General features: G+C 43.5%; 1 protein-coding gene across 1 annotated transcript in view; it reads left to right on the forward strand.

Annotated features, from left to right (window-relative positions):
* The first annotated feature begins 7,883 nt into the window (after positions 1 to 7,883).
* The window catches only part of si:ch211-236l14.4 (SITS-binding protein), a 78,395-nt gene continuing 69,729 nt past the window's right edge, over positions 7,884 to 16,549 (forward strand). The window contains exon 1 of the mRNA XM_048607230.1: positions 7,884 to 8,570. Coding sequence (XP_048463187.1) covers positions 8,106 to 8,570 — 465 coding nt within the window. The 5' untranslated portion in view covers positions 7,884 to 8,105. The remainder of the gene's footprint in view (positions 8,571 to 16,549) is intronic.

Raw genomic sequence — 16,549 nt, forward strand, 5'->3', positions numbered from 1 at the left:
CTCACCTTTCCTGGCCCCATCCCCGCCTCTTCGACCTGTTTGTTTTCTCTCCACCTATCCTCTCCTCTATCCCTCTTCTATCCGCCTCCCACTCTCTGCCTATTTATTTCAAAACCCCCTTCCCCTCCCCCTCTTCTGATGAAGGGACTAGGCCCGAAACGTCAGCCTCTCTGCTCCTATGATGCTGCTTGGCCTGCTGTGTTCATCCAGCCCTGCACCTTGTTGTCTCGGATTCTCCAGCATCTGCAGTTCCTACTATCTCTGATTCGATTTTAGCCATATAAATGCTTTGGTTACAAGAGCAAGTAAGAGGCTAAGGATTCTGCAGGGAGTAACTTGCCTCCTGACTCCCCAAAACCTGTCCATCATCTACAAGATAAAAGTTAGGAATGTAATGGAATGCTTCCCACTTGGCTGGATGAATGCATGTCCATCCTGGGCATCCTCCAGTATCACAATGATGCCACCCAGAAACTGGAGGAGCAGCACCTCATATTCTGCCTTGGGAGCCTACAACCCAATGGTCTCAATGTGGACTTTACTAGTTTCAAAATCTCCACACCCCCGGCCTCATCCCATGACCAATCCTCCCTTTCATCCCCGTCTCCTTGACCTGACACAACCTGTCCTTCTTCTCTCCCAACTATCCATTCTTCCCACCTCACTGACCAATCCCCACCACTGCCTACCTACACTCATCTATCACCATCCCACCTACCTTCCCCACCTCCACCCCTCCTCTCTATTTATTTCAGAGCTCCCTTCCCCCTCCCCTATTTCTGAAGTAGGGTCCCGACCCGAAATATCAGCTTTTTTGCTCCTCTGATGTTGCCTGACCTGCTGTGTTCCTCCAGCTCCACACTGTGTTATCTCTGACTCTGGCATCGGCAGTTCTTACTATCTCCACAACAAAGGGATATAGATGGTTTAAGTCAGTGGGAAAAGATCTGCTAAGTGGAGTCTGACATGTGCAAATGTGAAATTGTTCATTTTGGCAGGAAGAATAAAAGAGAAGCATATTATCCAAATGGTGAGAGGTTGCAGAGCTCGGAGGTGCAGAGAGATCTGGATGTCCCAGTGCATGAATCACGATTAGGAAAGCTAACGGAATGTTTTTGTTTATTGTTCAGGGGAATTGGATACAAGAGTAGGGAGGATATGCTCCAGTTATATAGGCCATTGGTAAGACTGCAACTGGAGTACTGTGTAGTTTTAAATTCCTTATTTAAATGTGACATGGAATTTGAACACAGAAGGCCCAAAACATGAATTCTTTATTCTGCTGGCATCTGGTCATTACAAACCAGAAAGAAAATTGATATTAAACAAAGTTCAACTTACAAACATGGTGGTTATATTGGGCTGAGGAATTCTTTGTCTGTATCTGGTTAGAGGTAAAAGTCTTTGCTGAAATTGCCAATCTGCATGCGTACCCTATCCTTTTCATCCACAGCGATGAGGCTAGTTCCCAGAGTTACAGCAAGGGGAAACTCTGCTATATGTATTACCTGATATTCTAGCGAGGCCTGATTGACTGACAGGAGCCTTCAACAGTGGTGATGGTGCAGGCAGGTAAAAGTATAACCCGATGCCCTGCTACTCAAAGAGTTTTAGGGTCCCATACAGATTTAGCCTATGGACAAGTTAAAAGACTCCTGACCTTTGTCTGACAACCTTGTAATTTTTGTCCAAAGCTGTCACCATATATGTTTTTTTCAACATGCCCAGATATCTCTTAACATTTTAATCCCATGGATATTCTCAACTTCCTTCCTTCCACTAGAGTACCACAGTGGGTCACAGACAGATAAGAGAGAGCTTGATGTAGGAATATTTAAGTCCTGCGAAACAGATTTATGGATGTTATGGACCAGACCAGGCCCCCTCAAAATATTTTAAGAAGGTAGCCTAGACACTATTTTTTTCTTATTTTAAAGGCAAATATAAAGTGCTGTGTTCCAGATGCAATTCAACTAGTCAAATTACTCGATGTTAAGCAAAACACAATTTATTCAAACACTATAGTTAAAATACAACAAAAGAAAGAAGAGCTTAGAATAACTTAACTCTAGTGAAAAACTTAACAGAATAATAGATACAGTAACTGTTACCAATGAACTGTTTTTATAGTAACATTCCATATAAACACCCCTTGGCAAAAAGGCAAATTCAGAAAACAGATATTTTCACATGCAATGCCTGCAGTAGGAAGAGAAGCCTCAGTTTCTAGCTGTAACGGAGAGAGGAGAAAAAAATGGATTCTACTTTTTCAAGACTCCAGCTTCTGATGAATCTAAAAGCTGAAAAAAAACCTAGAAACCCTGGGATAACACAGTGTGGAGCTGGAGGAACACAGCAGGCCAGGCAGCATCTGAGGAGTAGGCAAGTTGACGTTTCGGGTCAGGACCTTTCTTCAGAAAATAGAAACCCTGATGTGTGAGAGTTGGCCACACCCATCCAAGCTGTTTCTCTTGTTCCAACTTTAAAAAAAACCCAAGACCTCACAAGCTGTTTACATTATTATAGACTGCTCATCACCTCTTGTTAAATCTCTCTCTTAAAAGAAAACAGGACAAAATACATCTCTTAAAGCTGCAGCATCATCACAGAGGAAGAGACATCTCTCAGCTCACACTCCTGAACCAGATGCTCATGGGAGAACTGGTGACTGAAGGTTGATACCTCCTCTTGTGTGTCAATTGGGCACAATGCCAAATTTCACACTCATTATAAAGCAAATCTGTCATGTTCTACAGATGTCTGAACCTGTTCTTGAAGGAATTTCGACCCTCACTGAGCTGACCAGTTTAAAGTCTGTTGAGAAAGCAACAAGATGAGGTCTCTGTGCCTGATGGCAGTGATGGCCATGCTTGTTGAGGGCAGTTCTGCTTGAAGTGCCTAGCCCTTTCACAATTCCAATACCTTTTTAGAGCATCCCTTGGGCATATTGTTTGTGAAGGTAACCACGGAGATAGGACAGCAAGGACTGGATATGAGCTTGCAGTGCAGCAATCTCTTCATTCTGAGATCTACATCCCTGTCCACACAGACAGTCACCACCCTGATTATTGCCTCTCTCCTGGTCTTATGAGTCTGATCTATTCCCATGATCCTTATATTGTGATTCTGATGCTTCAAAGAAAGATATTTGAGGGATGTCACTATTAAGCCTCCTCAATTCTATATGTACCTTCACTGCATCTACTATGTGGTCCTTCAGTGTTCTGTCCTTGGTTGATCAAAGCGAGGGATTCAGGAGGACAATGTGATCAAACAACTTCACCACCTCCAGAGGTGAGGAAGCCAGATTCTTATTTTCAGCTCACTTGTCCACATAAGGCCTCTGCTGTAGCTGTGTCAGGCCACTGCTGTCCACAAGAACCTGGTCAGTACCTCAAAGATCCTACGCAGACTTCGATGAACATCTGCACCTCCTCCAAATGGACTTTCCAACACAGATGTTCCATCACAAATGACACCTATTAACCAGCATTGAGGCCTCTGGATGCCATGAACAGCTCTGTACCCTCAATCCAGTCCTCAATTGCAGGATCATCAGGTGGTTCCAATCTTCTCCCGAATCTGTCCAGCTTTCTACTCATCAGTAAGTGGTATATCTTTCTGGGTTTGGCTGAAAGATCCAATTCCGTCCCCCAGTTCCTGGGCCTCCAACAATACCAGAGCAGCTTCAGCCTCCCTCATGATCATTACCAGTTTCAAATCCTCCAGCATCTGCTCCATCTTGGCCCAGCATCCACCATGACTTGATGCCTGTGCTGTGGAATCCTGCCGACTTTGCCAGGAATGGAGCATTAGGTTTGAACATACAGAAAGCCCAAAAATCCTGAAGCAGAGATTCTTTATTCCACTGGCATTAGGTCATTGCAAACCAGAAAGGAAGTTAAAAATGAACAGGGAACTATGTATACGGACCAAAGCCTGTGGGTTACATTGGGCTGGGGAATCCTTTGTTTATATCTTCTTCCCCTTCCTATCAACTGTCCTTCCACCAAAGATACATTTGTTTTCAGTGAGACTCCTTCCAACTGCTCCAGCTGCACTCCCTTGCTGTCAATATGTGCTGCTGGAGCTCCCACTAAATAAAGAAGGATGTAAATGTGTTGGAAGCAGTTCTTGTTGTGTAAGGGTATCAGGACCCTGGAACAACCTGACAATGATGTCAAGGATTTGTACATCACTGAATACAAAAAGCAGCGTAAGCAGAAGAGGAGCACACTAGATCTCTAAAGACTCTGGAAGAAATGCCAAACCAGACAACACCAAGAAGATAGATTAGTCCTTACCTAATGTGACTGGAATTCAGAATCTGCTATATCTATGATTACTACATTTACTGTGAATGTATAAGAGTCACTGTGACATCCAGGCCTGAAGACAGTTCTTGATTCTTCCTTCTCCTCAATCAGTCCATCTCAAACCCAAACTCAAAATGTGGCATCAAATCACAGGATGAAAGATAGTGGCAGTTACAGGATATAGTGCCAAGAAGACTTGGAACAATGCAACAATGAAGATCAAGAAACAGATCTAAGATCATCAGGCGAAATGAAGAATTCAAAATATAATTTTTTTTCAAAAAAATCATTGGTATAACTTTAAGAACAGCCAGGGAGAAAGCATCACAGTGCTGAACAGCAGCTGTGAAGGGAATATCTCTGAACAGAAAACTCTTTCAAATCTCAAAAAACCTTTTAAGAAAAAAATTGGACAAAAAGTTAAAATCCTGTTGATCATGAAGAGTCCAAACTACAAAGGGTGGAATGAGGTGACTTCCTCAGTTCTTTTGGTTTCCACCACTGGGATCACATTGCACCATTGCTCTCCAGGCAACTGCAATCTCCAGTTTGAATAGCCAGTCAGTTAGACCCCAGGCTTTTTAATTCAGAGTCTTTGAGTGTTATCCTTTACTCCGCAAGAGAGAGAGAGAATGGTTCCTCGCAAATCTCTCCATAACTGGACATGGGTTTTTTCTTCCTCCCTTTTCCAGGAGAGATACCTGTCTTTGTTACAGGCTACTTGGATGCTTTTCTTAACTGCTGGGGTTTTCCTTTTTCGTGGGGAGAAACCTATCCTTCACTGCAGGCTTCTGGAAGTTCAGTTTTCAACTGCTTCGCTCCCAGGTCTGTGACAAACAGAAACTAACATCCAAAATTGTTTCAGTCAAGGTGCTCTACACAGGCTGGTTGAGCACAAGTATCAAATCCGCTTCTCTTGGGTCTAGTCCTGATCTACATTCAATCCAAGTCTATCTTTGATTTTGATGTGGGTCTATCTCAAATATGTGTCAAGCAAAGAGGCCAAACTGGCAGGGCAATAACTGCAAGCCCTGGCAGCCATACAGGGTGGTACAACAGTTTGTTTCCTGATGTACATCCTACAGTGCCACAGACATTCAAAGCATTGACACCAAAGTATATAGATATTGAATTGTGGGCCAGATATTGATATGGTACTTTGTCAAACACTTTCTTAAAATCCATAGAAATATCATTCCCTTCATCAATCTTCTCTATTACTACATCAAAAATTCAAAACCATGCCAGCTCTTCTCAATTAATGCAAACCTCACTGAGAGCTTATTGACATTTTTTTCCAATTATTGTTTCTAACATAATCCGTACCTTTATCACCAACAGGTTTAACAATTTCTGTGTTGCCTCATGTATTCCACCCTCCATAAACAGCATCTCATCCTAAATCCTGTTGCTCGTGTTTGAACCTGCGCCAAGTCTCCATCATCCACCTCCATGTGCTTGCCGACCTTCATGACCTTCATGGGCACCCCTTTTAAACTTCAGATGCTAGCAGTGGGTGCAATTTTCTGACAGTCTTATTCCCACTAATCAATACTAGCCCCTGCAGCCCTAAAACCCACCTTGCAGTCTGCATTTCCCCATGTTTTAACAATCCTGTGAAATACAATACCCAACAGGTCAGGCAAATAAAAATTCAGCCTGCTTCTTCAGAATTTTTATTACCATAGAATCCCTATAGTGTGGAAACAGGCCCTTTGGCCCATCAAGTCCACACCGACCCCCCGAAGAGCATCCCAATCAGCCCCACCCCTTTACCCTATCCCTGTAACCTTGCATTTCCCATGGCTAATCCACCTAGCCTGCACATCTCTGGACAGTAGGGGCAATTTAGTATGGCCAATCCACCTAACTTGCACCTCTTTAGAGTGTGGGAAGAAACCAGAGCCCCTGGAGGATACACATGCAGACACAGGGAGAATGTGCAAACTCCACTCAGACAGTCGCCCGAAGATGGCATCAAATCCGGATCCCTGGCACTGTGAGGCAGCAATGTTAACCACTGAGCCACCGTGCCACCCCTTGCAGTGTACAGTCTGTTTAAATATGTGCAGATTCACTTTGTATCCAAACAACTCAGAGTGTAACTCCCAAATTGTCTTACAAATTGAAGTCCTAAAATCTGACAATTAGTGTGACAAAAGCATTGTGCAAAGGCTCTTATCATGCAGTGGTATTTTCCCTAACTCTCATTTGGAAGGCCAGAGTTCGTGCTGCATGGGTGTATAATACACTTCTGAACAAGTTAATCAAAATGATCGAGACAGCGTAGTGATAAGAAGAACATTTCAGCTCTGTTGATCAAATTTGGCAGTCAAAAACCAAGAGAAAGTTGAAGGTAGTGCTATGCTGCCACCTAGTTGGGATTCAGAGCGCCAGACACAAATTAACCAAGATTTGTCTGGCCACTTGCTAACTGTAACACAGGATATCTGTGCAAGTGAAAACACTGATTGAGACATAGGGAGCTGAGAGTCACTATTTGTGATTGTCAAAGGTAAAGGTTTAAAACATGACAATGAGCTGACAAGAAGAAACCCAACCTCTTCTGATGTTGGTGGCGATACCCCACTCCTGTTTTTGTTGTTGGACTACTGGGCCACTTTCATTCACTGGTAAAGGCAGTCGGGCTACAAATCATTTAGCCCTATGTATATTGATTGGATCCAGTCTGAGTCCATCTCTCATTTTGAACTGGTTCCAAACTGAGTTTGTCTCCAATTTTGACCCTGTTCCACTCTGGATGTGTCTCTGGTTTTGTTCTGGCTCCAATCCACATCTATGTCTACTTTTGGTTCAGTTCCAGTGGACGTGTATCTCTGACCTTGGTTGGGTCCAGTCCAGGATATCTCTGATCTTGTTCCATGCTGGTCATTTATCTGATTTTGAACAGTTCCAGTCTGGGTCTATCTCTGATCCAAGTCCATTCTGGACCTGTCTCTAGTCTGTTCTTTTCCCAGGTCTATCTCTGATCCAGACCCACTCTAGATCTATGTCTGAGCTGGTTCCAGTCCGGTCTACCCCTAATCTGGATCCACGCGAGGACTGTCTCTGATCTGGTTCCAGTCCAGGTCTATTTCTGAATAAGATCCACCCTGGGTCTATCTCGATCTGGTTCCAGTCTACATCATGTTCCTGATCTATCTATCGTGTTCATGACTATCTCTGCTCCAGTTTCAGTTTGGGTCTAATGCTGATCTGGTTCTATTCTGTATCTTCTTTCCATCTAGTTCCAGTTTGGGTTTATCTCTGCTCTGTATCCACTGCGGGCCTATCTTTGACTTGTTTCCTGTCCCAGTAGATCTGATCTAAATCTGGTCTGGCTCTATCTCCAATCTGGTTCCAGACCGGGTCTGTATCTCAGCTGGTTCTAGTCCCCGTCTGTTTTGATGTGGTTCTCGTCCATGTCTATCTCCAATCTGGTTCCAATCGGGGTCTATGTCCGAATGTTTTTCCCAGTCCTTGTCTATCTCTAATTCGGATCTGTCTCTGGTTTTGGTCCGGCTCCAGTCTGGGTCATGTGCTGAGTGCTGTGTGAGTGAGTGCGGACAGTGAGACGGTGCCAGAATCTTGCACTCATTCGCGGAGCGGAGACAGCGGCTCAGTCCGGGCGGTCCCGGGCTCTCTCAGCGGCTCAGTCCGGGCGGTCCCGGGCTCTCTCACCGGGGACAGGGGTTCAGCCCGGGCGGTCCCGGGCTCTCTCACCGGGGACAGGGGTTCAGCCCAGGCGGTCCCGAACTCGCTTTCTGGGGCAGGGCTGCCCTCCAGGGGATGGCACGGCGGCGCGGTGAGTCGAGCAGCCCGGGTACAGAGTGTAGCCTGGAGGCGGGCAGCCGGGAGATGAGTGAGCCGTGGAAAGGGGCTCTGGGCTGTGTTGGGGTGGCCCTGCTCTTTCTCATGACCATCGGGGTACTGTACTGGCAAGTGGCCGAACGGCCAGAGCCTGCCTGGCTGATGAAGGGCCAGCTCAGCGGGCTGCTGTGGCACAGCAAGAAGTCAGCGCTGGCCCTTCGCTCCGTGCTCGGGGAGCAGTCATTCGCCCTCATCCAGCCTCGGCACCTGCCACTTTCCGGACACACGCTCCTTACCAACCGCTGCTGGTTCAACCAGAGCCGCCTGTGCTCCAGCTGGGACGGCGTGAGTGAGCTGCAGATCCTGCTGGAACCCATCAACCAGAGCCTGGCCGAATGTTACCGAGTGGAGTGGACCCCTAGACACTGCCAAGTGGCCCTCAAGGTAAATCCACTGCTCCCAGTCAAACTGAAACTTGTTTAGCAGTTCAGTGTGCTTTCTTACTGGGCTGTCATCGACAAAAAAATGTCAGGCACACAGTCCCACATGTTTAAATGGCAGGGACAATTCATTCCGTTGTACCATCAAGTAATACCCGGAGTAGTGTGTGCCACAAGGCTGAGACCTCAACTGTTCACACTTGATAGCAGTGGTATCGATGATCCTGACCCTGCGGTTGCCAAGTCAACTTATTGTACAGAAATAAATTGTAGAGAAGATGTAGCGAAGCTACAAAAGGATGTCAATAAGGTGATTAGGCAAAGATCTGGTAAATAGTGTATAACGTAGGGAAATGTGAAATTGTCCGCTTTGGCAGCGAGAATGAAAAAAGAGCATGTTATCTAAATGGTGATTGCAGATGTTTCTGATATGTAGGGGTCGGGGTTTTGGGTGCTCTAGTGCATGAATCTTAAATCTAATACAACGTTGTCATTTATTGTGTGAGGAATTGAATATAAAAGTAGGAAGGTTACGCTTCTGTTATACAGGGCACTGGTAAGATTGCATCTGCAGCACTGTGACACTATTGGCCTCCTTACTTAAGAAAGGATGTAAATGCTTCGGAAGTTATTTGGAGAAGGTTTACCAAACACATACCTGGAATGAAGAACTTGTCTTATGAGGAAAGGTTAGACAGGCTCAGTTTGTTCCATTGGAGTTTAGAAAGTAAGAGGAGACTTGATTGAACATTCAGATCCTGATAAGTTTTGTCATCTTGTGGAGTGCCAATCAAGCAGTCTGCTTTGTCCTCAATGTCAAGCTTCTTGAATGTTGTTGGAGCTGCACTAATCTAAGCAAATGGGCAGTATTCTGTCACATTCCTGACTTGTGCTTTGTAGATGATGGACAGGATTTGAGGAGTCAGGAGGTGAGTTATTGACTGCAGTATTCCTAGCCCCTGATCTGCTATTGTAGCCACTGTATTTACATGGCAGGTCAAGTTCAGTTTCTGGTCAATGGTAACCCTGAGATGTTACAAATAATCATACAACTCTATGATGTTGATGGTGAGGAATTCAGCATTTGTAACGCCACTGAATGTCAAGGGGCAATGGTTAGATTATCTCTTATTGGAGATGGCCATCACCTGGCATTTGTGTGCCTGGATATTGTCTAGGTCTTGCTGCTTATGGACATTGACTGATTTACTGTCAAAATGTTTGGGTCAATGTTCAAGAGTGTTGGATTGTATGGAAGTGCACAAAATGCATGAACTCCAATGGGAGATTAGAGAGGATGCAGAGTGTTACAGGAGGCACCATGTGATGGCTTTAATCATATTATCTGGTGTACGCTCACTGTTACATATAATACTACTGCGACGTTACACAGTATCTTATGCATACAGGCTGATTTGCCTGTACAAATAATAACTCCCACATATTGGCTGTGTATATACCTTTGCTTTGTGTTATATATTATGGTTGCATCCTATGTGTTGCACTAAACAGTGAGAACATGTGGTGTTGGAATAGCTGGATACACGGCAGATGAAGTTCAATATTGAGTAGTATGAGGTGATGCAACAATAATTTGTATCGATAAAGTGTCTTTACTGTAAGAAAAAATCTATGGTGCTTCCAAGGAGCAATGATCCAGGAGAAATTTGGCACTAAAGTCACATAACGAGATATTAGTGAAGATAACCAAGCTTTTGGTCAATGATTTAGGTTTTAAGGAGTATCTTAAAGGAGGAAAATAGGGAGGTGGAGAGGATTTGGAGAGAGAATTCCAGAGTTTTTGGTCTAGGCTTTTGAAGGCACAACCACCATACGTACAGCATTAACACTGAGGGCAGGATAGAAATTGGTGAGCACAAACATCTTTGGTTTGTAAGATGGGAGGAGATTACAGAGATGGGGGGAGGAGAGAAGAAATTCCGCCTCATCTCTATCAAAATTTGGCACCTCTTTATTCTGACATTACGTCCTTTGGTCCTAGACTCTCCCATGAGAGAAACATCCTCTCAGCATTTACCCTGTCAAGCTCTTAAGAATTCTATTATGTTTCAATAAGATCATCTCCCATTCTTCTAAACTCCAGTGAGTGGAGTCCCAACCTGTTTAGGCTTTGCTCATAAGACAACCCCTCCATACCAGGAATTATCCTAGTGTAAAAACCAAAAGAACTGCGGATGCTGTAAATCAGGAACAAAAACAAAGTTGCTGGAAAAGCTCAGCAGGTCTGGCAGCATCTGTGAAGGAGAAAACAGAGTCGACGTTTCAGGTCCGGTGACCCTTCCTCAGAACTGATAGTGGCTGGGAAAACGTCAGTTTATATGCAGAAAATAGGGAGGTGGGTGGGGTTGGGAGTAAACGATACGATAGAGCCCAAAGAGAGAGAAAGACAGTTGGACAGGCAAAGGAGTTGCTAACGATCAGGTTGGGAGGGTGAGTAGTTGTTAATGGGGACTGTTAGTGACTAACAACAGTGGGTGTGTAGTGGCAGGCTATGTGGTAACAGGGCCTGGTGTGTGGGTTGGGGGGCTGGGACATGAGAGAGTTTAGGCCCTAAAATTATCGAACTCAATGTTGAGTCCGGAGGGCTGTAGGGTCCCCAAGCGGAAAATAAGGTGTTGTTCCTCCAGCTTGCGTTGGGCTTCACTGGAACACTGTAGCAAGCCGGAGACAGAGATGTTGGCCAGGGAACAGGGTGGTGCATTGAAGTGATGAAGGGTCTAGGCCCAAAACGTCAGCCTTTCTGCTCCTATGATGCTGCTTGGCCTGCTGTGTTCATCCAGCTCTGCACCTTGTTGTCTCGGATCTCCAGCATCTGCAGTTCCTACTATCTCTGGTAATTAAATTCAACTGGATATGAGTACGGTGCGGGAAGTAAGATTGGAGTAGAGGATGAATGGATACTGAGATGACTGAAGTGCTCTTAAACAATGTGGGGAGAAGAGAATGTTGTGTATTCATAAATGCATTCTTACATTCTGAGGAAAGGAGGACTGGAAGGTGCTGTAGTGTGAAACTTAAACTTAGGTACGACACAGGCTTGGGCTTAAATAAGGCCAAGTGTTGCATATTTAATGTTAACTCATGTTGTGTATCAGCTATGGTTTGGAACAAGAAATGAACTGACCTGTAGAGAGGGGTAGTAGCATATAGTGGGAAATGGTGATGATAAAAGACACAAGATAATAAAGATAATTTTAAATGTAGAGAGGATGTGAGATGAGTACCCACAATTAAAGTTTGACCAGTCCTTTTAGAATCATAGAATCCCTATAGTGTGGAAAGAGGCCATTCAGTCATTAAGTCTGCACCAACCTCCTGAACAGCATCCCATCCAGTCCCTGCATCCTCTCCCTATCCCTGTAAGCCTGCTTTTCCCATGGTAATCCACCTATCCTATGCATCCTTATACACAATGGGTCAATTAAGCACTGCCAATCCACCTAACTTGCACATTTTTGGACTGGAGCACCCGCCAGAAACCCACACAGACATGGGGAGAATGTGCAAACTCCACGCAGACAGTCACCCGAGGATGGAATTGAACCCCAGTTGTTGCTGTTGTGAAGCAGCAATGCTAACCACTGAGCCACCATGCCACCCCCTCTTGGGGAAAATGAACTATTTTTCTGCAATGGTCCAAAATAATTTGATGAGGAGTACAACTATGTACAAAGCAAATTCCAGAAAAATATGAAACTGAGGCCTCAGATCACAAACTTGGTCTCTGGACTTAAATATGCTGGATAGACAGTATTGGAGTATTTTAGCAACTCTGGATATCCTCAAATTCTTTTAAGAAAAGTTTGAATCTGTCTTAACATATATTTTTAACCCTTCCATAACTGTTTAAAAAACCTGAAAAGTTGTCTGAGCAATTTTATTCATTTCCTATTTGAAACTCAACAAGCAATTTAATCTGTACTTTACAGGATTTAAGAAATCAATAATTAACAGGTGATGGATAATTTGGCCAATTTGAATGGACAATGTTCCCATAAAGTATAAGCATGATAGATCCAAGTCATTAAATTCCTATGTTGATTATTAATGAATGAAATGGCATTTTGAAGGGAAAACTGGGTGAAAATGGGCTTAAGAGGTGGAATGGCATACATCAGTCCTTACCCACTGTACAATGTCAGGTCTGAGGTGACTTGAAAATTACATTCAACAGAAAAGTTTGAAATCTGTTGGATCCTTAGCACGTTCACTAATTTGACAACTGAAGCAGGCAGGCCCATTTATATCCAATGCACTGCTGAGTAACTCTGTAATGGATTTAGCAGATCAGTGCCATGAACTTAAAATCTTCCCACTCACTCTAAATAATTTTGCGAACCAAATACAATGGGAAAGGTACCCTGGATGCAAACACTTTGCAGTGCCCTGAATTGTTAGGTCTACCAACTTACTACACTTCAGCTAAATGCAAGACAGTGCGTTCCATACTGGAGGAGCAGAGACACCATTTATTTCTCAGTATCAGGATCTGGAAATTCAATACAATAATGGAATTCTGCAAATGCTAGACACCTTTATAAGGCAACCAGCTTATATTTTGTAGATCAAGGAAAGTATCATCGCTTTCATGTTTTATCTTAGCAAAAGATATTAATAAGAGAATGTCAAGCTAGAGTTCCTATGTAATACCTCAATGCAGTAAGAAATTAACATAATCAACAAGTCCAAAAGAGCATATCTGAAGTTTTGGAATTGTAGACATCACTTATAATGGAACATTTCTTCTGCAGTCACATGTTACAGTTCTATTATTCAATGACCACATCCAAATAATGCATTCAATGTGCTATGTTAAGTATCAGATTAAGAGGTCTGGGGAAACTTTTTGTTCATCAAAACAATTTTTATCATCTACAATGTTCAATGAGTTATTGAATATTATGAGGGTTTCCACCACACTTACAGGCAGTGAATTACACATTCCTATCACCCTCTGGGTGAAAGCTTCCTTCCTCTCTCACATTTCAGGCATTGACTGTTTAGTGTACCTGCCATGTCATGTCTATGGACTGTCTACTGTATGTGTTGCGTCATCTGTGCGGAGTGTCTAGTGTATACCATGTCATATGCACAATGTATGCTAAGTGTGTTAAATGCACCAGTTGTGTTGTGTCTGACAGCTGTTACTCATGCTGGCCAACATTCTCACTCTCAAGACAGTAATCCAACAGTAGGAGATTTCCTGGCTTGTTGCACCTACTCTGGAAAAAGTGTAGCAAATAAGTTGAACTTTGTTTCTGGTGGGAGGTGTAGAATGGAGTTGGAGCCAAGTGGGCTGGCTACAAGGCCAGACCCAGTTCTTTGAGATTTGATTCCAGTTGGTGAATATTAGGTCCTCCAGCTCTCACCTTCCCATTGCATCATCCTCCACACACTCCGCAAGTCTCATCCATGCCAGCACATGCCATCCATATACCTCAAATGGCCCCTCATTCACTGCAGGGCAACCCATGCTTTTCCACTTATCGCTAAGGCTTCTTATAGCCCACACACCTCCCATTTCTTTCATTCACAACATTAGTGTTTGCAATTCTAGGCTCCTGAGTAATCACACTGGATCATGTACAGAGCTGGAACAATGTAGCTCTGAGAAAAGATTGGCAAGGCTGAGGTGGTTATCCTTTGAACAGATGAGGCTAAGGAATTTTAATTGAAGTGTACAAAACAGTGAGAGTCTTGGATGGGAAGCACATGGGTCAGTGACTTGGGGTAGGTGGGCATTCTTTACTCATTCATGGGATGAAAGCGTCGCTGACCAGGCAGCATTTATTGCCCATCCCTGATTGCCCAGAGGGCAGTTAAGAGTCAACCACATTGCTTGTGTTCTGGAGTCACATGTAGGCCAGACCAGGTAAAGATGGTAATTTCCTGCCCTAAAGGACATTAGTGAACCAGATGGGTTTTTCCTGACAATCAGCAATGGATTCATGGTCATCATTAGATTCTTAATTCCAGATGTTTTAAATTGAATTCAAATTCCACCATCTGCCCTTGTGGGATTCGAACCTGGGTCCCCAGAACATTATCTGGGTCGCTGGAATAACAGTCTAGTGATAATACCACTAGGCCTCACCTCCCCATGATTTTAGAGTGATTACTAGAAGAACTAGAGTGAAGTTGAAGAAATATGATTTCTTTCAAAGAGTGGTTGGCATCTGAAACTGACTGTCTGAAAGGGTAGTCGAGGCAGAAACCCTCAGCTCAATTAAATAATGTCTTGATATGCACCTGAAGTCCCATATCATCCGATGATATGGTACCAGGTGCTGGTATACGGGATTAAGCTAGGTAGTTTGTTTCTCGAGAAGTGCAGACTCACTGGGCAGATTGCCGCCTTCTGTCTGTAAATGTTTGTGTTTTCAAAATAGCTGAAGAGGAGGAAGATCAGGGATATTGGGAGAGGGTTCGGCAGTGGCAGTGTATGAATTATTCCTTGGGAGTGTCAGTCCAGTGGGTCGATTGGATGTCCTCTTGTGCTGTAATGATTTCAGATGATACAACAGCAGTTAAGTATTAATGTTTTCCTGATACCCTTGAGGATTATGTCGACAGCTTTTGAAGTTAATATTACTGATTATTTTTCAACTGAATGATATAGGCTTCTATTGTAAATTAAAGGGATGATGATTTAAATACCACTGCAGTTTGACTGTTCCTCAACCATCGTTATTGAGCATTTAATGTCCGCTGTAGCAAAAAAAGTCATGAGTTGCAGACTGCATGATAAGGTGAGAATGAGGCCTGAATGATTTTGTGACCTTTAGTGTGAATGAATTATCTGCACTGTGTTGTGGAATTGCCTGACTAGTCGTCTTGCCTTCAACAATTGTTGTCCTTGGTCATTTATTTCCTTGCTGTTCAGATCTTAGTGTGTAAATCAGCTGCCTTGTTGCTCAAGTAGCATAAGTGGCAGTGTTGATATGTTCTGGGCTATTTCAGATGTTATCATTTATAAAACTGGATTTTAAAATTACATCTTTGAATGTTCAAATCACCTGTTATGTATCAAATAATTACTTTGTAAATCTGAAATGCCCTGTCTACATCTGTGTAAGTATTCATAGGCCAGAGCTGGCACCTAATGTGAGTTAACCAGCAGTAGAATTAGATTAATGAGCCATTCAAAGACCAAATGTAATCCCTATAAAAGATTAGCAGATTGTATCTGGCTTTGAGTGTTCCAGCAAACAGAGAGAATATTGGTATGAGGCTCAGACAGAAAGGATCAGGGCTCAGTGACTGAGCTTTACACCATGTACAATTCATCAACCCCACCTCCAGTTTGATGATAACCGCCATCGCCATCAGGCAAGTCAGGAGTGCGGGGAAAAGATGTTATGGCTGTCACTCACTGAACCCTGTGAGTGCGTAGCAAGGATCATCTCCCTGGTGACTAATACCTTCTGAGTATATCTAACAGGAAAACTAAATGAGTAGTCAGTGAATCAGATCCTTTAGTACTAGTGTGTACAAACTTTCTTTGGCTTGCCCTGCAATGGAGTATGATTATGTGAAGGGATGTTGTTGTAGGGGAGGTCAGGAAAGCTGAGCAGCAGGAAGTCACGCGGAATGGTTTTTGATCTGGCTAATCCACAGGCCAGGAATCCACTAAACTGAGGTGGTAATTGACAGTAAAAAAAAGACTTGCATTTATTCAATGCCTTACATAACCATGGCATGGCATAAAGTGCTTTGTTGGCAATAAAGTACTTTCGAAGTTTAGTCACTGTTGTAATATAAGAAGCTATAGGGGGAGGCTATAGCTGAGTGGTATTATTGCTAGACTGTTAAGCCAGAAACCCAGATAATGTTCTGGCAACCCAGGTTCAAAACCTGCCACAGCAGATGGTGGAATTTGAATTCAATAGGTATCTGGAATTAAGAGTCTAATAATGACTGTGAATCCATTTTCAATTTTTGGAAAAACCCAGCTGGTTCGTT

This window comes from Rhincodon typus, chromosome 17 (assembly GCF_021869965.1).
Source record: "Rhincodon typus isolate 14 chromosome 17, sRhiTyp1.1, whole genome shotgun sequence".
In the NCBI taxonomy this organism is placed as follows: domain Eukaryota; kingdom Metazoa; phylum Chordata; class Chondrichthyes; order Orectolobiformes; family Rhincodontidae; genus Rhincodon; species Rhincodon typus.